The sequence below is a fragment of the Coturnix japonica genome, chromosome 2 (genome assembly GCF_054131305.1).
Source record: "Coturnix japonica strain WE chromosome 2, WE-NBRP24, whole genome shotgun sequence".
In the NCBI taxonomy this organism is placed as follows: domain Eukaryota; kingdom Metazoa; phylum Chordata; class Aves; order Galliformes; family Phasianidae; genus Coturnix; species Coturnix japonica.
The window spans coordinates 114,540,641-114,566,650 of NC_140664.1; the positions used below are offsets into that span (position 1 = coordinate 114,540,641).

Here is a 26,010-nt window from a genome sequence, read left to right on the forward strand (position 1 = left end):
TGCTATTTTATTGCAGCACAGCTAAGAATATAGAAATGTATTTAAAAAGTTCATCGTAATACACCAAGATGTTCCTTTTGGGATGTTTTTGAAAGAGCCTCATAAAAGTTCATTGCTTTTGTGCACTATACTTTATACTTTGTGGGAGGCTGGTGAATGAAAAGCATTATTATGGAATGATTATAACTCTATTAAAACATGACATTAATTATGACATGGGAAATGGCAGACCAATTAGTTGTAATTGTAATTGCAGGTATGCAATTTCTACTGTGGAATGTTTGAGATAATGGAAAAAGAAAAATGTCAACAGAGTAAAGTCTTTCTTATCTTTCCACACTTCTAGAAGTCAGAGTGCATCATATACATTCAGTCAGGCATTTTCTGCTACTATTTTTTTTCTTTATTTTTTGGCTGCTTGTTGCAGGTGTTAGTACTTGATTCTGTGTGTAGCAAAGAACTTGTAGGACTTTGGGATTTTATGTCATTAATGACTGACCCCAGAAGTCTTTCCAATATGTTTGTTTACAAGAATTAATAATGATCATTCTTGTACTGTTACCACTACTATAATTCAGTTCATGTGTTCAGTTTTTTAACTGAACAGGCCAAATTTGAGCTGCTTAATCTATTCTGAGCTTTATTTTGAAGCAGGACCCTTGCAGGTTTAATCGTTTCTATTTTAATTAGTGTACTTGCAAATATACTGTGTTATTAAACCATCCATGTAGATTAATACTATAAATGCTTTGCAATGAAATCTTAAATTGCAGGTTAAATTCTTACATTCTGTTTTACCTGATTGAATTAGTTATTTTGTTTTGAATGTTCTTTTTTGCCTATGTCTTTGACTAAGAACTTGGAAATTTGTCACTTGTTAGTGTTAGCGATAAGTAGAGGAATTACTGCTTCTATATATTACTGATTGCTAGAAATTATCTGTTGTTAGAGAGCCATGCTGGAGGTATTGATAGGGCTATTCTTGCATCTCAGAGTAGTCTCACAATTAATACAGCAGAAATGACTGTAGAAAATTAGGATTCTATCCCTGTTACTTTGAAAGTTTTCTGAGTCACATTACTTATGTAATGAACTATCAAGACACAGTTACGAGGCTTTATGTGTTGCTCTCTGCATTCTCTGCATTCTCATTCTCTCATCCCTCAAACTCCTGAGGCCTCACAAATGATGGATACCTTTGGCACTTGAGAATGGGTAATGTGAGACACGTTGGATATATACCTACTTATTTGGGTGCCAAGCTACAACTGGAAAATTCTTAAAGAACATTGTGTATTACATTACGTCCAAGGCTTAACTTCAAATGACTTCCTTTGAATTTCTAGGTAAAGAAGTACAGGAACATCAAAGCATCACAAAAGTAAGAAATAATGTGAAAAATCTAGCTGATGTAACAACTACTTTGGCAAACTTTGGGGCTGGATTTCCGCAAAATTGAAATTGCCTATGTTAGGTCCTAAAATTGGCCATTACACTGTATTAATCTTAAGGTCATCTTTTCCTTTCTTGAAATGTTCTGGCTCATTAATGGCAGAACTTCTAGCCTCTAGCCAATGAAGCAGAGGCTCCACCTGCAAATCTGTTCACTGCACTGGTCTCCCTCCCCCTAACAGGCTTGATTTGTTCAGTCAAGAGGCAAGTCCTGAGTCAAAAGACTGCGTTCATTAGCAACAAAGCAGTTGTATTAAAGTTGCTCAGGAAGTTGTAATTATGACACTTCTTAACCATCAAAGTTTCCTCATATAGGTGTAAGGTGTTGTTAGAATTCTACCATCCATGTTATAAATACATATTTACCTAATGACCGGGAACAGAATAAAAAGCAGGAGTCCTTTCAAATACCTGATGTGGTGCTCTTTGAAAAGCAAATAAATGCAAATTAACATGGAAAAAGCAAAAGATTCCTAGTAGCACATTCTTCCTTAGAGATCAGCTGACATCTCTTGAAATGTGTGAGTTGCAAGAACAGCATTAGAGAATGTGTTGAATTAAAATTTCAAGGCAAAAATAGATTTTAAATGTGTTTCTTGCAAGTATATATGTTTGCAGATTTTTTTCTTTACAACAGCTGGCTATTATATTGTACCTCTTGGAGATACACTTTAGACATTTGGAGACGTTAGTATGAAGGAAATAAGTAAATCTTAGTTGACAGTCAGAATCATTGCAGATTTCCTTTCTCCAGGATATTCTCTAGTGCCTTGACCAGTGCGGCATTTAAAATGACAACTCACAGTGCTTCTTCTACTGTCTTTAATTATATTGGCTAATTTTCGTACAGTGCTTTGAAAATGTAAAGTGTATGAGTGCTAAGTATTATTACTACAATTATTCTCTTGGGAGATTATTTCACAGACTAATAGACTTCACATTTAAGAAATATTTCTTGATAGTAAGCCTAAATTTTCCCTTTGATCAGTCTCATTCCACTGCTCATAGCTGCAACTCTTTGGCTCATCCTAAACAATTCCTTGGTATTAACGTACCACCTCTAAATCTCTGTAGACAGTTTGCATGCATACTCTTAGCCTGTCTATGTGACTCATTGAGATCTTGCTGCATAAATCCTCTAGCTGCTTAATCTTTCCCTCAAATTCTCTCTAGGTTTTCATTTTCTTTCCTCTTTTTTTGGTGGTTTTTTTTTTTTGTTTTGTTTGTTTGTTTGTTTGTTTTGTGTGTGTCTGTGTATGTGTTTGATCAGGCTGAAAATATCTGAAGTACTTTTAATGTAAATTTTATAAAACACGAAAAAGAACTAACCTCCTTCTTTTTCAGGATGTGATACTTCAGTATACGTACCTCAAAACTGTAACTCCTTACGACCTTTTAAAAAAAAAAAAATTATTTTACACACTGCAATTGTTCTCAATGAAAATCTGGATTGGATAAAGGCAGGAGTGGATAGGGGCCAGAGGTTTGCTCTCGAGTTCAGGAATTTTAAGAAGTCTCCCCTCCTTGTTCTTGGTTTTGCTGTTTTCCTGATTTTCACTTCTGTGGTTTAAAATATTTCACCCTCTGGTTTCAGGGGCTTGTCTTTGCTGTGCTGTTTCGGTGAATGAGCACGGATTTCATTCAGTTAAGCTGTGCTGCACTTTGTACTTGCTCCTAAAAGGCATAAACACAAATCTGCTGTTGGATGACACAACATTAGAAAATAATATCATATGAGGAAAGGAACACGGGAAAACTGGACTTGAGAAGATTGCTGTGGCAGGCACAATTTTAACTTTTCTCTTGCTTCACATCTAGCCCATTCTCTCTACTCAGTAATTCTGTCTCAAAGAAGTTTGCAGTTACACTAAAACTAATTTTGTCATGTTGTCTTTATAAAGAAATGAAAATCTGAACGCTAAGTTTAGAGCATATAGGCAGGAGACCATACATCTATTTTTCATTTCAAAGCAGACAATATGATCTGAAAAATTATCCTGCAGTCTGTTTTTTCAAAGAAATGGATAAATATCCTCTAAATCTACAGTTACAGTAAGTGGCACTGGCTAATGATTTGATTTGAGGATTGAGAGTACAGTCTGGATTTACTCTTTGTGCATTAACGCAGGTCAAATGGACACAGGCTGCATTTTAAATCAGTAATGGAAGGCTGAAGCCTGCCTTAAACCAATCACATCAGCCTTACCCAAGACCAATTGATCCCGGGAGACCGAGCCCTGTGAGCACAGCTTTTATATGAATGGACTCTGTGCAGCCTGAAGTTTCATTCATAAAATGGATGCTGAAGGGGGAAAAAAAAAAAAACCACACCAAACCCTGGAATGTCCATTTATGCGGAGCTGAAGGGTGTAGTGTTCCCTCAGCTGCTGCTTTTGCCAGTTGCCTTAAAGTAATGATTAATGCTCCTTGGCCGTGCCTGCCTGTAACCTGACACCATTTATGGCCTTGGTGTGTTTCTAATGTATAGTGAATGAGAAGGCTACATTCTCAAATCAGAAACATAAACAGGAACTGGTTGGTCTGAATTCCATTCAAATATGTCACTTCAGCCGTGCAGTGTTTGTCCAACTTCATTCTACAGGCAGGGGATGGGGTGGGGGAGAAAAAGCAACACAGACTTTTTTTGCTGTAAGATTACCAACAAAAGGAGAAAGGGGGAAAAAAATAATGCTGTATTTTGTTGAACTCAAAGGGAAGCGATGTTTAAATACATTTTACAGTTACTGAGGTTAATGAAAGCAAATACGTGAATTTAAAGTATGCTCAAATGATTGGTTCCATGTGGAATTTCATTTCGGTGCTGAATGTATGAGCCTTTGTTTTCCTGTTCTGCTGTATAAAAAGTTACACATCGCCCAGACAGGCTGTTGACATCTGGTCTCAGAAAATGCATTAGATGCTGTCATAGATCTAAAAACCAAAGTTGTGGAAAGGAAGCTGTTTGCTTAAGGTTTTCTTTCTGTGTGTGATAATTGCACTTAGAAGTGAGCTGTTGAGGCCAAACCTGGTAGATTTTTATAAAGTGAAATGTAAGAAAATAAGAAATATTAATTAGTATAAAAGGAGTTGTCTCTATCTTTGAGTGCACGTACTTGTAGATGTTTTTGTTTGTCATGGAACTCAGGCAAAATGAAGAAAACCTTCCATTCTGAATGTTTTTAAGTAACATAATGATTTGGGAAAAAAACCAAGCTTAATTTTCAGATGGATTTTTACAGGAAATACTGATCCTTTTTTCTTTTTTCTTTTTTTTTTCCCTTAATCTCTGTAACTTCCATGCATTGTGCGTGCTGCCCTTGCTAATGAGAAAGTAATGCCGACTTTCATTTTGTCAAGATTTTACCCGTTTGTAGAGCTGTGTTGTAACAGTGTAGTTTCTGAGAGAGTAGTGTTTTCAAAGGTAATTGGACTAAAATCCAATCCACCAGCATCTGAGTTGTGAACATGCGCAAGTGACTTCTGACTAGGAAAACTATCATTAGTTTTTCTATTTCTACATAAATTTCTTTTTGTTCAGAGATATAAGAGTTTTAATTTCAATGTGTTCTGCATGTTTTGTATCAGAAAAGAATTGCTTAGTACATCTCCTTTGCAACACAGATCATAAGCTTTCCTTAGATGTGATATAGTTTGAAGAACTGCCATTCCTTCCTGAAAAGCTGTGTTTGGTGTATTGCTCTTCACTTCTGAGCTGGTCAGAGCCTCTCAGTGGCTGTAACAGCTGCTTTCCACCATGAGGCTGAATGGCTTTTGGTGGTGGATGAAGCGTCTCTTTGTAAACAGTATGTCAGCACTCGGAAATTCATGAACTGAACAGTTATTTGCAGCTTGACTGTGATGTTACCAAGTTTGAGGCCAAAAGTATGATGTGTTCTAACTTGATCGTTTTGCTTTAAAAAGGCTACTTTTGTCTCTGCACTCAGTAGAAATCTCTCCCACTGCCTTGGCTATCTCTGCGTGTACCAGAGAGGAGACCGCGCAGCGCAGGAAAGCAGCTGGCAGCATGGGCTGGTCAGGCCTAGTGGCAGGGTTGGTCTGGCATGCGTGGCAGCACCTGAGGGCTTTGTGCCTGCCCACTTGTTGCCCCATGGCACCAGTGAGAGCCTGCACATGCTGTATTTCTTGCCCACAGGAAGAGAAGTGGCACAGCATATTAAAGTGTATGTGGAAATTCACCAACTCCAAGTTGCTGAAATAGGAGCCAAAGCTCCAGTAATTCTTTTTCAGACTGCACTGAGAACAACTCAGAAGGATATGGTGTAAGTTAAGTTATGCAGGTGGCTGTACCCACTGGAAGTGGAGTCTTTCCAAACTTCCTGAGAATTGCTTCTGTTGTTAATATGGCTTGGCTGGTAATAAAATATAAATCGAAGAAGTGGCTGAGCAGGAGTAGGAGGGTTCCAGTTTTGGCACCATTGGCATTTGCAGTGACTCTGATTTGGCCTACAAACCCCTACTGAGCCTTGATCTCTGTCCCTCTGTGGTGGGGCACATCATGTCACACTTTGCTCCTTCACATGTACATGGGTCCTGCCCCCAACTTCCAGATCTTAGGGTGCTGTTTTTAAAGTGAACCGAAAAGTAGTTCAGAGTAAGAGCACAGTGTGACAACTTGTTCTTTAGCGAGGAAGGCTCTGTAATGTCAGAGCTGGAGGAGCAGCTGAAGAGGAAATCCTGATTCAGGTTCCCAGTTTCTGCTTCATTCAGGAGAGGAAAGTTGCTTCACTCTGATACCCAAGGAAGCTTAATCTTCCCAGTGTCTTCTCTGGCAAGTGACTTCGGCAGAAAATAGTTTCTGCTCAGGGTGTGATTGTGGGTCTAAAACCTGGCCCTTGCTTCTGAATAACAATCAGAAAAGGGGATTTCAAAGTTTCCTACTCAGTTACAGTTATACAGGGCTGTGACAGCCTAATCCTTTAAATTCTGGCATGATAATTAACATGAAATGCTTTCTTACCAAGGTCTACTCAAGAGTCTTATTCAATGATTATATCTAGAACCTGTATCGGCTGAATTTGGCAGCAGATTTTTCTTGTCCCGTGGAGGTCTGTTTGGTGTTTTTTTTCTGCTTTTTTTATGATTTCTAGTACTTTCTCTGTGACATTTCCAGGGACAAAAGTACTTCTGCAGTGTCTACATTACAAGTAATTTTAAAATAACACCTCTTGGAGAAAAAATATTTCAGACCAACATGATATAATGTCACATTCAGTGTTTTAAGATGACTGTTACACTGCTGTTATCAAGAGGAGAAATGAAGAACGACATCTTAAGTATTTCAGATTAACTATAAAAATATATTTTTGTCTCCATGTGTTGTTGGTTTTCTTTTTGTTTGTTTGTTTTTTAATGAAAACTGGATTCTGCTGTTCTTGAGATGTTGCAACTTCACAATATGAACCAGTTCATTGAAAGTCTGAAGCAAGCATGTTGCATGTCCTAAATCCCGGCACATTTTTCCTCAAAGAATACAGATTGCTAAAAGGCAGTCAAATCAGTCACTCAAATACTTGTATCATTCTCTGGCAGTTTTTTATGCCCACTTCTGTCTCATTTGTTGTCTTGAAACAATACTTGAAAAAGAAAACATATAATTGCTCTGTAATTTCTGTACTAAAATGTTTTCTTTTGAAGTAGCTCCGTTTAGCTAGTAAAAATACTTCTGGGTTTTAGTCAAGCATTTAGTACAATTTAAAACTGCAATGCTAAATTTCATTGGTTGGACTTTTTATTAGATAAGGTAGAAATGAAAGCAGCAGGCAATTTAATTAGCAGTAATTTTTCTGGGCAAGTCATTACTTTGATGAACTTCAGAGCAATGTTTATGGCTCCTAATTAACCATGTTAGTCATTTGATTGAATAATCACTTTGGAAATGTTTCTACAATTTGATTAGAGTCTGACCCACTCTGATAGTCATAAATTAACTGATAGCACTTTAGGATAACAAGACTCTAGCTACTTTATGAGAAATAAACTTGCCTGCTGTATTTTTTCGGTCCTCAGTGGACTGTTTAAGTGCAAGCTAACCAAAAGATTAAGTAATGTTGGTAGAAACAATGCTTTTCTTAAAAAGACTCCAGATGTTGTGATTGACTTTAGGAGCATGAGAGATGAAACCCCAAGCTGGCTAAAAATGTAGCTTCTTGGATGCATACATAATTCTTTGTTCTGTGTACTCTGCTGTATCACTTTGCAAGAGTGGAGTTCATGAGTCAAAAGGGGTTTTGCTGCCAATACTAGGGAATTTTTACCTAAAATAGAAAATAGCATCTGTTTCAGTTCTTCAGTTTCCTCTTTTTTACGTAGATTTTTCCATTCTCCTTAAAACTCAGTCTGCTTGGTAAGATGAGTGATTTTTTGCAGGTGAACCACTACTTGTAGCCTTGACTTCTAGTCTATGGAGCTATACTTGACTTCTGTGATTGCTGAGTTGTTGAAACGTTTGGCTGCTCAGAATAGCTGTCTGAAACATTAGAGAGCAGGCAGGCACCGAGCATTTCATTGAGAGAGGAGGTAATGAAGAGTTTGGCACAGATGTACAGGAGAAGCCAGGGACTTTTGGAGGGAACTTACTGCTGTCCTGTGTTTTACTTGTTTTGTGAGACCATTGTAAAACCTTATTTTCTTATCCTGCCATATCTTTGATACTCATCACTAATCATTGAACTGTGAAATTTGGAATGACGTTCTGGAAGAGTTTTTAGGCAGTATTGGAAAAATAATGTCTGCTCTTTCAACCATGGTTTACATCTCTTAGAGTTACAAATTACTGGTAACAGATTGAAAATCTTTAAGTAGAAATTTATCACAAGATCTAATAGGTTGAGTTAAACAAGACTTTTGATATCTGAAGTGAGTTAAAAGTGATCTAGAAGGGCAAACGTGTATGGCTTATTTATCTTTGCAAGTCCCTGTGCACAGATTATTCTTTCCCTGTGTCTTGCACGGTCCCTAATCAGCAACAAAGACATATAAAGAATATAATTTTTATTAATTTCTCTGATTTGTTGTTGTTGTTTTTCCCTCGTCTTTCTTCCTGCATATTTGAGTAGAAATGTGGAATGGAAAATAGATTTTTTGCATTACTTAGAATTTGTACACTATCTCTTTATTTTAGGAGATTTTTTTTTTTAAATTTTTATTTTTATTTTTTTTTGTTAAGAGTGCACATGCATAGGTGAAGGATGAAACTGGTGTAGCTGAATTCCTGTTTAATAGCAATTCCAGAAAATTTCTTCAACTTTCTACTTCAACTTTAGCCTACTTCAGATTCACCCTGACATTACTTAAATTCATGGGACTGCATTTGTAGAGTTTTTAAGAGCCTAATATGATTGGCAGGGCAGGTTTATCTATGTAATTGATTAAAAATATTGTGTTGAATTAGTTACAAGGATGGATATACAAGAACAAGGTTTAAAATACTTGTACTGCCTTGTGTGGATTTTTTTGTATGTAGATTATCTCAAATGTACATGTCACAGGGCTCAGCTTGTAGATAGGTAGATTGCCATAAGGGCTTGTGTTCAACTGCCTATACTGGATGCAATCTCTGATCTTCACTTTATGATTTTCTGTCTTACAATGCCTTGTGCATGCTGATCTGAAAAACTGACTGGTTGTAAGGTTCTATCTCATTGTAACATGCATCTTCCTTGTTGCTCTTTTACCTGCAGTTGGTCTCATTGCTAACCTGCACTCTTCAATTCTAGACAGTTTTTTGACTAGCTTTGTCTTCTCCTTTCAGAAGTGCCTAGCTGCCATTCCATTTACATGAGGCAAGAAGGCTTCCTGGCTCACCCAAACAGAACAGAAGTTAAGTTTTCTATTATGTATCGCTTATGTATTGTATGAGAGAAATGGGGGAAAAAAAACACAACCTGGAGGAATTTGGGGTTCACTGGTTTAATCCTACTGATCGGAAGTATCTATCATCCTTCACTTCCCAGTTTTGAATTTCTGCTTTAATGAAGTTTTGTAGCTTCTAGTACCAGAAGTTGACTAGAATAGAACCAACATTATTATGAATTTACTCATTCTGCTTTTCAAGGGCTACAGCTGTTGGTAGGAAGAGGCAGTTAAAAACTTGTCCATACAACTCCTTCTGCTTAAATTATATTTTACAGACTTCTGGTGTGACAGACTCAGTTAACTGTTAAGTAATCCATTTTGTGCTTAAGAAATTTCAGTTTATGTTTGTTTCTTGCTTTCCTCCCGCCCCCCTCCCCAGTTTTTTTAGGATTTTTTAAATTCAGTGTTCTGGTTCATTTTGAGACCCAAGTTGTAAAGCCGTTTTGTGTACATACCAGAGTGTTTAGTGACTTCAGTAAGGCAGAGCTTAAATCATTGTCAAAATTAATAATTCAGACTAATAGCATTTTATACATATTAGGAAGACCAGCAGACCTAAGCAAAAAATGACCACTGAGAAAGCAGTTATGACTTCCACTCTCCTGCTTTTATGTATCTTTTTTGTCAGTATACGATTTTTTTTGTTGCTTAGAATTTGTTTGTTTTTCCTCCGTGGAACTAATTTCACAAACCCAATGAAAATTACATGAAATTGATGGGAATCCAAACAGATGTATGAACGAATGTCCTCTAATAAGACTTCATTCATTAGTGAAAAGACACAGCTGGAAAGGTGACAAAAGTTGCTAAAATCCACCTGTTTCTGGTGAGGAAGAAAATAGAAATAAAGAGTGGTGTGTAACAAGAAAGGTGAAATAGAAGCTGGAAATTTGTAACAGTATTGGTATATTAAATTATATGAAATATGTAAGCTTGCTAAGGGAGGTGAAAGACATTAGGGAAAAGAACACAAAAGCAGGGCTAGGATCAACAGACCTGAGTTTTAATCATAGCTTAGACTGAAGAAGAACAGTCTTAGCCATGTTATGCACTCATAAGTACTTGGAAGTGGTAAAGTTGTTATGAATGACGCAGAGAAAAAAAAAGAGATGGTAAATATTTGTTCTCAGTCTTTAGAAATCAGTCAACATGATTTTATGACATAAAGGTCATGTTGAAGAAATCTGATTTCATTCTTTGTTGAGATTAAAAGTTTGATTGGTAAAGATACCTATCTCTTGTATTGTATAGTTGGCCTATTTTTTTAATGGCATTCAGTTTGCCACTACATTACATTCTGATTAAGGAGTTAGCACTAAGCAGTATCAGTAAAGTAAACATTAAATACATTAAGGCCTGGCTTAGTGACAGATCTAAAAGTGGCCGTCATTGGCCAACCATCACTGAATGGATTTGCTTCTGTTACAGTTGTAGAAAACAGGAGTGTTGCTATTCAATATTTTCATTAAAGATATGGAACAAAGTTAATTGATAACTTTATGTCATGGCAGTAAATAATGGGCAGGACAGGGCAATCACACAAAGCGATTTTAATTGTGTGGTAATCTGGACACATTAAACAAAAAGGTTTTTTCATTTCTTTTCTCTCTCTCTTTTTTTCTTTTTCTCTTTTTTCTTTTTCTCTTTTTTCTTTTTCTCTTTTTTCTTTTTCTCTTTTTTCTTTTTCTCTTTTTTCTTTTTCTCTTTTTTCTTTTTCTCTTTTTTCTTTTTCTCTTTTTTCTTTTTTTCTTTTTTTTCCTTTTTTTCTTTTTTTTTCTTTTTTTCTTTTTTTCTCTTTTCTTTTTTTTCTTTTTTTTCTCTTTTTTCTTTTTTTCTTTTTTTTTTCTTTTTTTTTCTTTCTTTTCCCCCTTAATGATGAACATAGACCAAACCTGTGGAATCAGGAAACAGTGTATTGGAAAAAAAGGTTTTGAGATTGGCCTCCTCCTCCTTGGCTTCACATCAGGCAATCAGCCCAACCAGACATTTCTGGCATATGGCAAAAAATCCTCATGCAAGATTTGCGCAGTTAAAGAGGGCCAGAGGAGGGGATGTTTTGCTTCACCGGGTTGCACTGGCAAGGGTGATACTGGCATCCAATATAGTTCTGGTTAGTCAAGACATTAGAAATAGTATTGTAGGGTAGGAATGTACACAGAAGAAAGTGTTAGAAAGAATGCAATGTTATAGAGAGTGTCTTTTAGTGACAAAAGTAAATTTAATAAAATTACCTGAATTGGAGTAAATGCCTATCCTCTGCATGGATGGGGAGAAAAATCCTGAGTAGTGCTTCAGTCTAGCAGGCAGAAGACACACAGGAACTAAGGGTTAAAAGTTAAAGCCATGCTAATTCAAATAGGAAATGAGGCAAACATTTTGAAATAAATCATAAAGAAAAATGGGTGCTTTTTCATTTTTGCAGGTTGCGATTAGCAGTCTTTTGGGAATGTGTACGTTAATTAAGCACTCCTGTACTGTGGCCAAAATGTTGTGATTGGGTGGCGTGTAAAGGATGTGGGATATTAATCTGATTCCTGTATGACTTAGTGTTCCCTCTGGCATTAAGCCGATGGTCTCGTCTTTCTCCATGCATCTTTTAAACAAACACCTCTTTGTCTTTAACTTACAGGTTGTATGTATGAAAAGGGACCTAGGCCGTTTTATGATGACACTTGCGTTGTTCCAGAGAAGTTTGATGGTATGTATGACACATCTCCCTCTGTTCTCTTGTGTGTGGAGATGAAAAAAAGAAAAGATGGACTTTTCTCTATTGCTGATCAAAAAAGGTCAGTAACGTTCTAATTTAGGATTCCTTAGCACACCATTTGCAGTGCACACAACAAAAGCTCATCTTTGTCTATTGCAAACAAAGTCTCGTTTTCAATGGGATGTTATTCAGATTTTGCCACTGAAGGATTCTGTATTCTAAGTTGGCTCAGAGGTGCTCAGTTCCTGTATTGTTAATAATGGGAGGATTTCCATAGCACTGATGATCACATACCTCTTCTTGTTAGAGGTTTAGTGAAGGCATCTCTTATAATTAACAAAACAGAGGAGAAAGCAACAGTTCTAGTATTACTGAAGATTAATCCTCTTGTTGTCTGTGAAGAGATGAATTGTAGGGAATGAGTATATAGGGCATTTTTGTTTGGTATAAGTGTTTTTGTGCTACGTTAGGCATTGTACTAGTGGCTTATTTCTGTATAGGATTGATAAAAACAAATCATCTACCCACTACCTATTCTTATAGAATTTTTTCAAGAGGGATTCTGGGGTCAAGTAAAATAAATGGCCTGAATTATCCTCAGTTACTCCAATGTAAAATGAGTTTCCTGATGTAACTCAGTTGATTTCAGATTTATTTCATTACAGACAAAGTAGATGGACTCAGTATTTCTTGCCGATGACTCTGTTAGTCTGCGACTTTGGGAAGTAATTTGGAGATCAATTACTTAAATTTGCTAGAGTGGCTTCTTTGAGTCACTGTATGTATGTCCACCTTTATTTATTTTAACATGAAGGGTGAGATGCCTTCTGATAAACCTGTGAACAGCTCTCTGACCATTGCTAAAGGAGAGCTGGAGAACTCCTGCCCTTTATTTTTTATTTTTTTTTTCTGCTTTGTTTTGTTTGTATTTCAGAGTTGGTAAGGAATGGTAGGAAATAAATAGAGAAATTTAAATAATATTAGCCTTCACCTAGTTCTAAGGATTGCTTAATCCAATATCATAACTGAAAGGGTGATTTATTTGGATGTTTGCTTTATATGCTGGCTTTGGAATGCTTTTTGTTTATTTGTTTGTTTATTTTCCACCGAGCATATCCTGTCACGTGTCTTAGTTTTGGTTTGTGTCTTGTTTATTTAGTTTTTCATTTTTCCCCAAACCATTGTGTGCCTGATCTGTTTTCAGTACTAGTAATAAAATTGTATTTATATTTATGGGAATGGGATCAGACCCTGTTCTAGAAAAAGTTAAAATTCTTTTTGAGGAGTACTTGTGCATTGCTTTCTTGAAAAGCTTTTTTGTTTGCTTGAGTTTTGTAAAGAGGAAGGAATGAAAATAGGAAAGAAATATAAATAAAATCAACAAAAATTAAAATTAAAAAAAAAAAATAACAACATTTGGAAATGGGATAAACTCAGGACTAGCCTTGATGTTTCAGAACTACATTCTTAGCTGCTTGATTTGAAATCAAAGCTCAACACAGACATTACCTGATTCTCTGTAATATTGCACTTGCTGTTTGTGCATTGCTCAGCTGTCATTAAAAGAAAAATACTGTCCTTGCAAAAGAAAGCCTTTCAGGACTGGAGCTTAAACCTCACATAAACCAAAAAGCCTTGTGTTGATTTATTTGTTTTCCACAGCTATTGACTCAATTTTATTTCCTGATTACAAAAGGAAGTGCTCCATTTTTAATATTATTATTCTTATTTTCACTACTTGAAGCCATTCAGTAATGACCATCCTAATGCTGTGGTTTGGTACTAAACAGGTCATATGTTTATTTACAAGGGCTGCAGGTCTGGTACTTTAAATGAGGAGGTATTTTTGTGGGTTTTTTTTGTTTTTTTTTTTGTTTTGGTTTTGGTTTGTTGTTTTTTTTTTTGCCAGTTTTTCAAGGATTGTTATTGTTTGCAGAAAATCAGCATCAAACCTTTTAGCTGTTGGTGCCTGAGTTGTTCATATGAATATTATGTAAAAACAAGAGGAACATAGTATGGATGAAGCAGGACAATTTTTCGTTGGCAGCTTGTGGATCAGCAGAATATTATTGGTTTCTGGATTCGAAATTTTAGAAAAACTACTTCTTTTCAGGGGAATACTGATCTAATATGTAGATACAAGTAAAAGTAATGTGTGTTTATATGCAAGTCCAATACGCCACAGAGAAACTCACATATCTTCAGGATTTGCATACCTGTATGTAAAGCATATGCTGTTTAAGTCCAAGTCAAATACTTTGTCAAATTTTCCTTTAGAGAATTTGCATGCAAAAGAAGTTTCATTCAATAGTTTTGCAGCTTTTGGAGCACTCATTGAATTTACAAAACTAGGGCTTGTTCGAAGTATAGTACACAAGTGCAGTTCTTTGGACATCAGGGTTGCTTGCAAAAATATTTCAAGGTCTTCCAGATAGAGGATATTACTAAGCAGTTTGCAAGCAGGATTTGCATGTATCAGAAGTGAATGGGGATAGGCTTAGGGAGACTTCCATAAAGTGTGACTGAATTTAGGTACTTGTTTGCATATGAATATGTTATTGTAAGAGTGTTTACAATTAATAGCAGGAGAAAGAAGACTATTGCATTTGTGGACAGTTGGATAGTAAGCATTCTTTTCTTCAATTTTATTAACCTTAATGATTGCCTTGCCAGCCTATCTGACAAACTGAGTGATGATGCTTTTTGTGGATTGCTAAGCTAACATTGTTATTCTGTGCAGGTGACGTCAAACAGGAACCAGGCATGTACCGTGAGGGACCTACATATCAACGGCGAGGCTCACTTCAGCTGTGGCAGTTCTTGGTAGCTCTTCTCGATGACCCATCAAACTCCCACTTCATAGCATGGACTGGCCGAGGCATGGAATTCAAGCTGATTGAGCCAGAGGAGGTGGGTTAGATAAGCAGAGTGTCCTGATGTCCACTGCCCTGTACTGGAAATTTAACACTGTTCTTTCATCGTTAAGCATTGTTTTCTTTCAGTATTTCATTTCTTAGCACTTCAAAAGGGCAATAGAAAGAACTCACAGTGGGAGTGTTGAGACAGAGGTGTGCTTGAGCTTAGACTTAATTTTCTAGTCCTGTGAAATAATGAATATACTGCAAGTACTAGAGTTTCAAAATACTCAGTACTAATTGTTGGGCCCAAATTTTTCAGAATTATTTTTCCAGGAAGAGTTCTGTTCTACATTCCTTTGAAAACTTGTTCCTGAATAGTTTTTTTAGTATCAAATACTTTTCACTGTAAAGGTGTAGGAAGTTGGAAACTTTTATCTGTAGAATGGAAGACTCCAAGTCTGAAACACATGACAAAGAAATTTAAGAATGTGAGGCAGTAAAAGCCCACTGGAATAATATGAAAAGCTATCTTTTTAGTGTATTCTTGATTATCTGTATCATTAGATTGCTTACAGCACATTTAGATCCTACTCTTGCAAAAACTCTAGCACATGCACAGCTTCCCTGAACCATGAAGGACTCGTGGGGTAGATAAAATTACTTGTATAAATAAACATTTGCTGAACCGTGGCTTAGTTCACTAGTGTGATAAACAGGAATAAATTGAACTTTTATTGCATGAAATTTCTTGACTTGTTAAAATTAAATAATCTCTCCTGTGTTCTAAACAGCAGTGAAAACCATTAGAAAATCTTGTGTGTCTGAATTTTATTGTAGTGCTGATGTGGATGATGTGATGAGTATTGTAGAAAAGCAATATCATTCTGGTTTATATTTTGCAACTTGGAAGGGGTTGAGCAACAGAAGAGAACACAGCAAATTCTCATTTCAGATTCTTTCTGAGTTAGAGCTGAGTAGGAAGCTTTGGGGGTGTAAGGCAGCTTCTTCACTCTACCAGCTATTTCTGCCATTTGCGATCCATCTGCTGCCATAAGCAATCTGAAAGCTTTCTTGCATTTAAGCTTCATGATGCATCAACCGCCCTAAGGGTAGCTGGAGTCTGAGACAGTACTAATGCTCCTTTTCTTCCTGACATGGTCTGGCTGATGGGCAGGCTGCTGCAGAGACCCATGTGCCAGCTCTGTTCTTTCCAGGCATTCTCCAATGATACTTATATTCAACTTGGCAGATCCTGACACTGTGCATCTGAGGATTTGACCACAGAACATCCGTTGCTCCAATCTCAGTACCCAACATTTTTTAAAGATCAAAAAACTTATTGAAAAATGGTTCCCAGCAGATGGTGCAAAAACATTATAGATTTTATTAGATATGGAAAGGAAAATATTTAAAAAAAAAAAAAAAAAAAAAAAAGCTGTAAGATTTCCTTTTTTCCTTTTTGCATAATTCCCTGAAGAGATAGATGTAAGTCAGTCAGATCATCTGCTTGTGTGACTGCACAGCATGCACAGCGGTTGCTTTGTGTTTTCAAGTAATGTTGCATTTAAGATCTGGAAAAGGCAGACGACTTACTTGAAACTTACTTGCTCTTCTGTGCTTTGTGAGTATAAAGGAGACTAAGTTGTTTTCACGTGAATGCCATGGATCCAACAGAAACTGTTGATTAAAATAAGAATAGCCTGTGGGAAGTTGCACACTTCTGTTGGTTGCCAAGTGTAAATTGAAGGGAAGTCAAAGAGCTTGTTGATTCAGCTGTGGCAGGTTAGGATGTCAATGGTATGACCTTTGTATCCCATCCCTTTCTTCAGATTTATGTCCCTATAGAAGGGGTGATGACAGAAACAAGTACATATCAGCTTTTTGGGCACCATAGTTCATTCAGAAAGCATGTGACTGTAAATAGTGGTGGTTTAAAACTGGCGTAGGGCCATTTCTGCTGCCTTGTCATAGGCATAGTAACCTTCAGCAGTGAGATGAAGTGGAAGGCTAGAACCCCAAATCACTTCCCCAAAGCATGATTTGATATATGCTCTGCAGATGAAGGATAGGAAGACTCGCTTACAAAGACTACTTCTGGACTTTCTTGCCTTTTCACATGTGTTAAGATAACACACAGTTTAACATGTTCTTGATGATTGTTTTGTTACAGACACTTTGCTGTATTATGCAAACTAGATACAATGGTGATTTTTAGGACTGTGATTAATGCAGGGAAAAACTTGGCAGGAATGAAGAAAGAAAGATGTAGGCATGTGTTACAAAGATGAATAGGAGATTCGCAGTTGCATATCTCAGCCAAATCTACAGCTGGTATAAATTGACATGATTTGGAGATATGTTTCAATGCAGCTAAAACTTGGCTAAAGTGAGCAAAGCCTTGATAATTTACTTAAGCCTGAAGGTCTGAACTATAGAAAGGAAATAATGCTTTAAAAAGAAATTGTAAATAATTACCGTCCAGGTGGAGATCAAAGTCATGGGTTTTACTGTTGTTATTTAGCCCCCTTCAGTTTTCAGTGCTGGATGTTTCCTATGGTTTGCATCAAAAGACACCAGACACCTATTGGAAAGTGTTGTAGAGCTGTCTGCAGAGAAGATGAGTGGTTACTCTTTTCTTTTTCCAGAGCTGTATGCATATATGCATATGCACCTCACAAACATTTTTATAGTATGTGTTTTAGAGAGTTCATCACCTCTTTTTTCCCTCCTTAATTGACATGGGTAGTCATTTGTACAAACAGTAATTGATACGTTGCCAACGACCAGTTATAATTTTGGGTGGGGAATAGGCTGTTAAGCTCCTTAAACAAAAAGCCTCTTTCTCCAGAACTACCTTTGGTAATAAAGCAGGAGGAATAAAGGCAAGTAGAAATCATAGGAACAGAAGCCATATCATTCTCTGGAATGGTTCACTAGCTGATAATGTCTACTTTTTGATGTTATTTTTAAGGGAAATTACACAACTACAGTTGTGTAGTTTCCGTCTGGTTCATCATTCTGCCATATGGTTCCTCCAAGTGAGGAACTTTCTTATTTATTTTTTTTATGTAGTGTTATTCAGGGCTTACTTTTGACTCCCATCTTCTAATTGTCTCAGCATTAATGTTCTTCCAAGTTATGGCCTGTATTAGTTCATGGACTAAGTTTGTGTGTATGTTTTTTTAAAGTCATTTATTAGTTTTCTAACAGAAAAGAAAACACAAAAAAATAGTGCAGATATTCCTATGGCAAACTAAAGAAGAGTTTTCGTCTTTCTTTAAAGTTTTCCAGTGAAACTTGATAAATATTTTTTTATCATCTTTATCACATCTTTATATGACTATTTTTCCATTGTTTTTCTTTAAAAAACAAAACAAAACAGTGGCAACAAGGAAAACCAGCCCATCGCTTGGTTTGCAAATGAGCAGGTCTATTCTAAGTTTAATGGATGATGATGAGTCCAATTAAAAATTGTGTTAATACATAGGAAATTCAGGTCACAGCAGCGTTTTCTCTTTTATTTATGCATTCTACCTGCAGGGTTCCCCCAGTCAATCCCCAAATAAATATCTGATGATAAGATCTGCTTGTGAAACGCATTTAACAAATCAATGCTAATCCATTTTTGTGGCAGGTGGCACGTCGCTGGGGGATTCAGAAAAATAGGCCAGCTATGAACTATGATAAACTTAGCCGATCACTTCGCTATTATTATGAAAAAGGAATCATGCAAAAGGTGAGCAGCTAATTCTGTATTAAATTTCACTGAAATGTTGAATATTAATCCACAAGTCAGTTTACAAGGAGTACTTATAACTACATTGTTTAGATACATTTTTCATCTCATTAGGCAAACACTAGGCTCTTTTTTTCACCTTCCACATCCAGTATATGCATCACAATATCTTTTTCTGTGGAAAAAGTGTATGTGGTTTTAGTTCATACAATGCACATTAGGATTAAAGGGAAAGGAGGTAACATTCAAGGATATCCAACAGAGCTTCCTGGAACGTGGGAAAGGCAAACAGCAGAGTACAATAAGAATAATACAGTTCTTAATTTACTGACCAGTGCTTAGATACTTTTCTAACTGCAAGTTAAGGGAGAAAAATGATTCCTATTAAAATACTAAATATTTTACCAGTTTTTGTAGTAATAGTTTTGTAATAATACTATTTTTAATAGAAATTCGGTATTTTATAATATACTGAACTATGAGAAATAGTTAACAAAAAAATATGTTTAGCAGCCTGGTCTTACTGACAGTATTCAACCTATTATTTTTCCATGGTTTGCTGATTTATATGTACATTTTAAAATCTTCCTATGTAGAGTTATGTAGCTTGACAACATAGGAGACCTCCTACTTCTAGGAAATTATAAGATACAGTCAAAGATCACAATGAACACCTTGTGCTATGTATTTGTTCCATATCTTTGAACATTCATTTTGTGCTCTGTGATGATTAACATACTTAAACCTTCCATTGGCCAGCTGCATGAGTGAAAACAATGCCCTCAGCCCAAGTTGCTGGGTAGCTTTTCCAGTAGAGCTTTTGAAGTCTGTGTTTGGAGTTACCTACTACAGGTTCTCTTGCTGTTACACAGGGATTATTGTAGTGATCACCTGTTTCACTCTCTGGGGGTCAGCTTGTACAACCTGTGCTTCAGCAGCACTGCCCTATCCATTTTTATGCGTCATTTACCTGTGCACTTAGTTTCCGTGAAGTGGACAAGAAACTAGGTCCAGTCAGGGAGAAGCAGAAATGCTTGGATTTGCTGGGTACTGATGCAGACAGAGATGTTCCTCATTGCAGTTTATAATTTTGGCTGCATGGACAATTCAGGGGCAGCCCAGAATCAAGAACAAGCAACAAAGAGTGTACAATAAGTTGAAAGTTTGAGGATAGAAATATAATATGAACATATCCATTTAACACGGAAAATTCTTCTGACAACCAACTTGCTATCTCTTTACTATCTACATGAGCATATTTAATACACATTTTAAAAACTAATTTGATTGCTTACTTTTCTAACATAGCAATGTTTGAAACTTTCCCTTGGATCATCTTATCTGTCAATTTAGTTCATACTAAAACTAATGGGGGTTATAAATTTGTAGCAAGTTTCTTTACTGCACGTATATTTATCCCCTTTAGTTTTAAGTTAAGCACTGGTAATAGACTGTGTAAATATCCTGCTTCTGAATGTAGACTTCAGTCTGTAAAATTTCCTGACATTACTTTGCTGGGGAAAAAAAAAAAAAAAAAAAAAAATTATCCTGCAGATACAGTCTCTACCAAAACATTGCATTCGTAGAAAGATAAGATGAAAATTTAAGGAGATGGTACAGACTGTTTTGCACTCATATGAATCCAGTTAAGTTTGCAATACTTTTCCACCTTCATTCATTCATTTTCAGTGCATTGCTGTGTGGTGTTGCAAGAAGCAATGATCTTTCTGATTTTTATTTTCAAATGATTTTAGTTGATGTGAAAGCAATATTGCTCATATTTTTTTACTGTAATTCTTTAAATAGGGCATTTGAGGAGGCACTATTGAGTAGCTTTTTTTTTTTTTTTCATTTTAGTAAGACAGTAATTCTGTTTGTTTTGGTTTGGTTTGTTTTTCTTTAACAGCATTCTTTAGCTTTTAAGTGGACAAAGCACAGACATTTAGTGGTATTTCTGAATAAGGGAAAACTAGGATCGTTGGACAAATTGCCACTCCATAAGCAAATCTAAATGTCCCAGGCTTTGCATGAGCAATTGCTAAGTACATATTAGCTTACGTATTTGCTTACGCTGTCCCTGTACAATCAGCATGCAGTACAACTAAGTGCTTTTATACTTAGGTATGAATCAATCTATGTAAAGTGAAATTCAGATCTCTATCATGCAATGTGATTCTTTTTTCCACTTTGTACAGTGTTGGACTTAGTCATTTTATTTTGCCTCTATAGTGACTATTTGTTTACATTTTCCTATACTAACAGTTCCATTTGTGGCAAGTATTGGAAACAACCACAAACCAATTTGGAAAGTAAAATAGCTAGTATGTCTTCCAAGAGGATATCACGTGTTTCAGAATCAAGACAGTTCTGCATAGTCTGCTTTCTGCAGATCCCTAATGTCTTTACTATTGTCCTTACCCATTCTGCTGCCTCGTTATTTACTGTGTAATGAAAATGAGTTCTATAGAAATCTGTTGAATGTAGAATTGCAAAAACATCAAGACTTACACTACCTTTTTCTATCATCCTAAGGTTGCTGGAGAAAGATACGTCTACAAGTTCGTTTGCGACCCTGAAGCGCTTTTCTCCATGGCCTTTCCAGACAACCAGCGCCCCTTACTGAAGACTGACATGGAGCGCCACATCAATGAGGAGGACACTGTTCCCCTGTCCCACTTTGACGAGAGCATGGTCTACATGCAAGATAGTGGCTGCTGCAACACCCACCCATATAATGAAGGCTACGTCTATTAACAACAGTGACAGTAAAGGGGGCGTTTTCCCCCTCTCTTAGGCTTCTCCTCTTTCACAAGAGCCAGAGGAAAGCTGAATCGACTTCAGTTTGTTTTTTAAATAGTACACTAAAAGGGGCTTTTCCTGTTGCATTATTCCTATGGTCTGCCATGGACAGCGCACTTTATTTGAAAGGGGAGGGTTGGAAACTAAACATTATTGTGTGTAACAGGAGGAAAAGGGTGGGTTTGCTTTTTATTAAGTTTGGGAAGGGAACATACAGGTTTTAAGTACAAAAAAGCTATATCATGTCTGTTTTGTTTCATATCAACATAAGATATTGTACTTTTTCTCTGGGTATCCATAGTACAGTTAATTCTCATTGTGCAAAATAACCACTTGCTGATAATATCAGCACAGCATGCCTAAGGCAGTTGTTTCTTGCCATTCTTAATTGTCTTTCTGCAGATATAAAAGAGAAGCAAAGTGTATACTGTGGCATTTAATTTATAAGTTTGAAGTGGTGGACCTTGCAGCTTGCCTCCAAAAGCAAACAAATATCTCTAGAGTTTTACTTTGTTGACTAAAATAATAATAATAATAATAATTAAAAAAAAAATAATTAAAAAAAAAAATCCCACATTTGCAGAGTAGCCTTAAGAACAAGGACTAAGTCACAAAATCCCTGACTTCAGACTACAACCTGTATGCCGTAATTGGAGTCACATTGCTATACATATATGGCCAGTACTATCACTTGGACATTCCGAGATCCATTTAAGGGTAGTAATTACATGTGATAGGCTGTCTGATGATCATGTCAGCATTAAATATGGGATCATGATCAGGACGGAGAAAACATTTCGTATCCTTCCATTTCCTTTGGTACATAAATAAGTTATTTAATCAATAGGAATTAACTGTACTAAGTCACATATCTAATTATGCTGTTTAGACACAGCTAGCACTCCTTGAGAAAAATATCCAATACACTAAATAGGTACTTTAGTAATTTTTAGACATGGTACCCATTAATATGCATTTAAACCTTTTACTGCTGTGTTATGTTGATAACATATATAAATACTAGATAATGCTAATGCTTCTGCTGCTGTCTTTTTCTGTAATATTCTCTTTGATGCTGAATTTACTATGACCATTTATAAGCAATGCTGTAACTACAGGTAGCATTTCAGGACAAAATAGATGACTTGAACCATTTATTGCTTAGAAAATAGCTTACGCCATAGCTGTGCTATAAGCAGCTTTTATGCGCATCCACAAATGACTAGTAAGCTTCAGCTTGCTGAGGAAAGCTCTGCAGAACCTTTTGTGATATTCGGTGGAACAGAGAGTAGACGAACTGTCAATACCATGAAGTCGCTGTATGACATTGTAGTGCTGGCACTGATGTTACCAATCAACTTGTTTTGGACACTAAATGTAAATGTGATCAGATATGCTCGGAAGACAATTCAAATTTTGAGTTCTTTTTTTTTTTTTTTTTTTTTTTTTCCTTCCCATTATTTATGCTTTTAAATTGGGTCTTTTTGGTTGGGTTTGTTTTGTGGGGTTTTTTTTTGTTTTTTTTTTTGTGAGGGGTAATCTGAAATACAAGCCACACACAATATTCTGTCTGTACAATGGAGAAAAAACAAACAAACAAACAAAAAAGACAAAGAAAAAAAGAAGAAAATTCTAAAGGTTTATGAGCACCTTTTCTGAAGCGTAATATATCCTAGTTTGAGGGAAGGGGTGAGATCAGGATTTCTTTCTTTGCCCAGTGAAATTTAAACAGGTGTTAGATGGAGTGCATCATTTTCCTATGTTCTTGAGAAGTGGGAGGAAAATGAACATATAACCATAAAACGGTAATTTTCATCACAGTGGATGGGTTTCAAAGGCAATTCTTGTTTGTGAGTAAATTTTCCATCCTGTGTCAGTTAAGACATCAGTTAAGCTATGAATATTTTAATAAGCAATTAATCAAAAGTAAGGAAGTAGTGATCACTAGAAACCACAGGTGCGTAAAAAACATATGAACAGATATTTAATTTAGTTAGATCCAGAAGACAACATATTTAATGGGAGTGTGTATATGCCTTATTATGTCACCTAATTCCGTCATCTGTAATTCTTAATGGCACTTAAATTTGCAGTGATCAACCCAGAATCACAAGTCTCAAACTGCAGAATTAGCAAGAAGGAATGAGAAAAGGATGAGTACGATTGTTTAAAGGAAAACAAAACAAAACCAGTTTCTATTGAAATAAGGTTCAAATGAAACATGCTTTGATGAAAAGTCCATAGATTGGTTTTAGTTCTCTAATGTCAGCATAAAGCGCCTCCTGCCTGTGGCAGGATGTGGGTGTGGGAGAGGGCTTGGGCAAAAAAAGAAAGGAAAAAGAGGAGGGGGGGGAAGGAAAAAATGCATAAAATGTGTAATATTTAAGAAGAAATATATATATATATATATATATATATATCTGTATACGGTAGTGACTCACTGAAAAAACAAGCAATCAGACCAACATTACCATGATCTCTCAGCAGAAGATATAAAAGTCTTTCACTGAACCGATTAACCCTTTTTAAATGTACGTAAGACGTTTATTTAAAGTCTGTTTTTATTCCACTTTTTCATTTCTTTGAGTCTGGTTTTGGGTTGTTGTTTTCTTTTAGGGTTTTGTTTTTTGTTTATTTTTCTTTGTTTTGTTTTTTTTTGTTTTGTTTATTTGTTTGGGGTTTACAGGTAGAATAATAAATCTGGCAGCTGATTCCTGCAAGATTGTTGTGTATTGGATTCCTACACATTCGGACTGGAGAGGCACAATAACATTCTCCTTTTGGAAGAGGAGATAATGATGGTCTGTTCCAAGGAAGAAAGGAAGAGGGAAAAATGAGGAGTACATACAATCCACTGGTAGCTATATACAAGTCATAGTTTTAGGTTGACAGAACACTGTATTTTACTGACAAAAGAATGAAGGATAGCTGATGTAAATTTAGAGGACTGATAACAACTGAAAACTCATACACATTTTCACAGAGCATTTTAATATCCTACTGAATTTGACTGTGTGTGTTTTCAATTGTATATTAGCAGGAGGAAATACACAGGCTTCATCTGTGCTCCTGTTTAAGGAGAAACTGTAAAGGAACAAGCTTGTGCATGCTGGCTTCTGTGTGCTTGCTGCCAATAGCATCAGACAGCATGAGGTAGTGCCACTGTGAAGCTAACCTGGGAGACATCACTGCAGGACCCATGCACAGTGTCATGGCTGTAGGTGCTCAAATGTTCTTCCTTTGCTGTAGCAGTTCAGCTACATTGGAAGCACAAATTCTGCCTTAGGAATATGGCTTTCCATGCTAGAGAACCAAGGCCTTTTCTCTATAAGGTCACCAGTGTAAGTCCTATACAACGACTGTGGTGCAGTTCTTAACAGACCTTATCTGCCTGGTTTACTTTAGAGTTGAATATTGTGGTAATGAGGATGGATGAAAGTATGGGAACATTTTCTCCCATATTTCCCCATGAAGAGCCCTTTGCTCAGGGCCCTTTCTACTTTGAGATTTGAGACCATTTTCCAGGGGTTAGTGCTTCAAAGTTGTATGGACATCAGACTGGGTTGTACTGCAAATTCATCTTTATGTGACAATATCATCTAGTAAATGTTTTTGCTTTTTTTTTTTTATTTCAAAAAAAGTATTTATTTTTCTTGTTGTTAGTATGAAATGGACTTGTGTGTACAAAGAGTATTATGATGAAATTGTTGAGTTGTTAATAGCTATACTTTTTATTCTGGTGATTATTAGTTTCAGTTTATATACTACAGGTAATAGCACACATGAACAGCCCTACTCAGTGTTCACTTAATAGCTCTGAGGACTTTTACAAATAACATCCTTCAAAAATGTTTTGGGAGTCTTAATTAATGTGGTATTTTACCTTCTTAAGAATCACCAGTCTGAAATACCCCACTTGAATCTAGCTGTAATAGTCTAGGAGATTTATATTTTTATTATTTTATTTTTAATTAATTTATTTTTTTAATCCTGAGTCTACTCTGCTTGGAAGAAAGGTAGCAGCTGTGAGCAGGTGCCTGTACCTTGGAAATTCCAGTTCAAAGTCCCCTGCGTTTTGCTGAGATACCAAGCTACAAACTGGAACATGTGTGATAGATGGCTGCACTGTCTTCCTTGTTCTTACACAGAGAGGGGATTTCATTGCCTCATCTTCTGTTGCTTCTGCTACAGGAGTGATAATTTCTGGTGGGGCGGAGGGGGTGGAAGGTAAAGATAAGGTCAGTAGCATTTTAAAACTACAGGCTTACCCAGAGAATATCTATTAGATCCCTAAGAATCATACACATATAGGCAAGGGGCTGATGGCCACCCAGCTTTCATGACCATATAGGTAGCGTAAGTACAGGAAACTTCATGTCTTACTTCAGGAGGCTGAAATACTGGATTTCTATTGAATACAAATTTAATTTCTGTGGGAAGGAAATACTTATGCCATCTTGTGTAATAGTCTCAAAATTCCCATGAAGAATCTCATTGACATTTTCCCAAATAACTATTTTTATGTGTGAAAATGACACCCAAAACATCACCAAAAGAAGGGATAGATAAGCATACTGTTCTCC

At 36.3% G+C, this 26,010-nt stretch overlaps 1 protein-coding gene across 5 annotated transcripts in view; it reads left to right on the forward strand.

Moving 5' to 3' along the window:
- The window catches only part of ETV1 (ETS variant transcription factor 1), a 66,166-nt gene extending 42,019 nt beyond the window's left edge, over positions 1-24,147 (forward strand). For all 5 annotated transcript variants that reach the window (XM_085538548.1, XM_085538547.1, XM_085538545.1 and 2 more), the window contains 5 exons: positions 9,224-9,290; positions 11,955-12,025; positions 14,775-14,944; positions 18,527-18,628; positions 21,161-24,147. In XM_085538548.1, coding sequence (XP_085394674.1) covers positions 9,224-9,290; positions 11,955-12,025; positions 14,775-14,944; positions 18,527-18,628; positions 21,161-21,382 — 632 coding nt within the window. In that variant the 3' untranslated portion in view covers positions 21,383-24,147. The remainder of the gene's footprint in view (positions 1-9,223; positions 9,291-11,954; positions 12,026-14,774; positions 14,945-18,526; positions 18,629-21,160) is intronic.
- Positions 24,148-26,010: the final 1,863 nt, after the last annotated feature.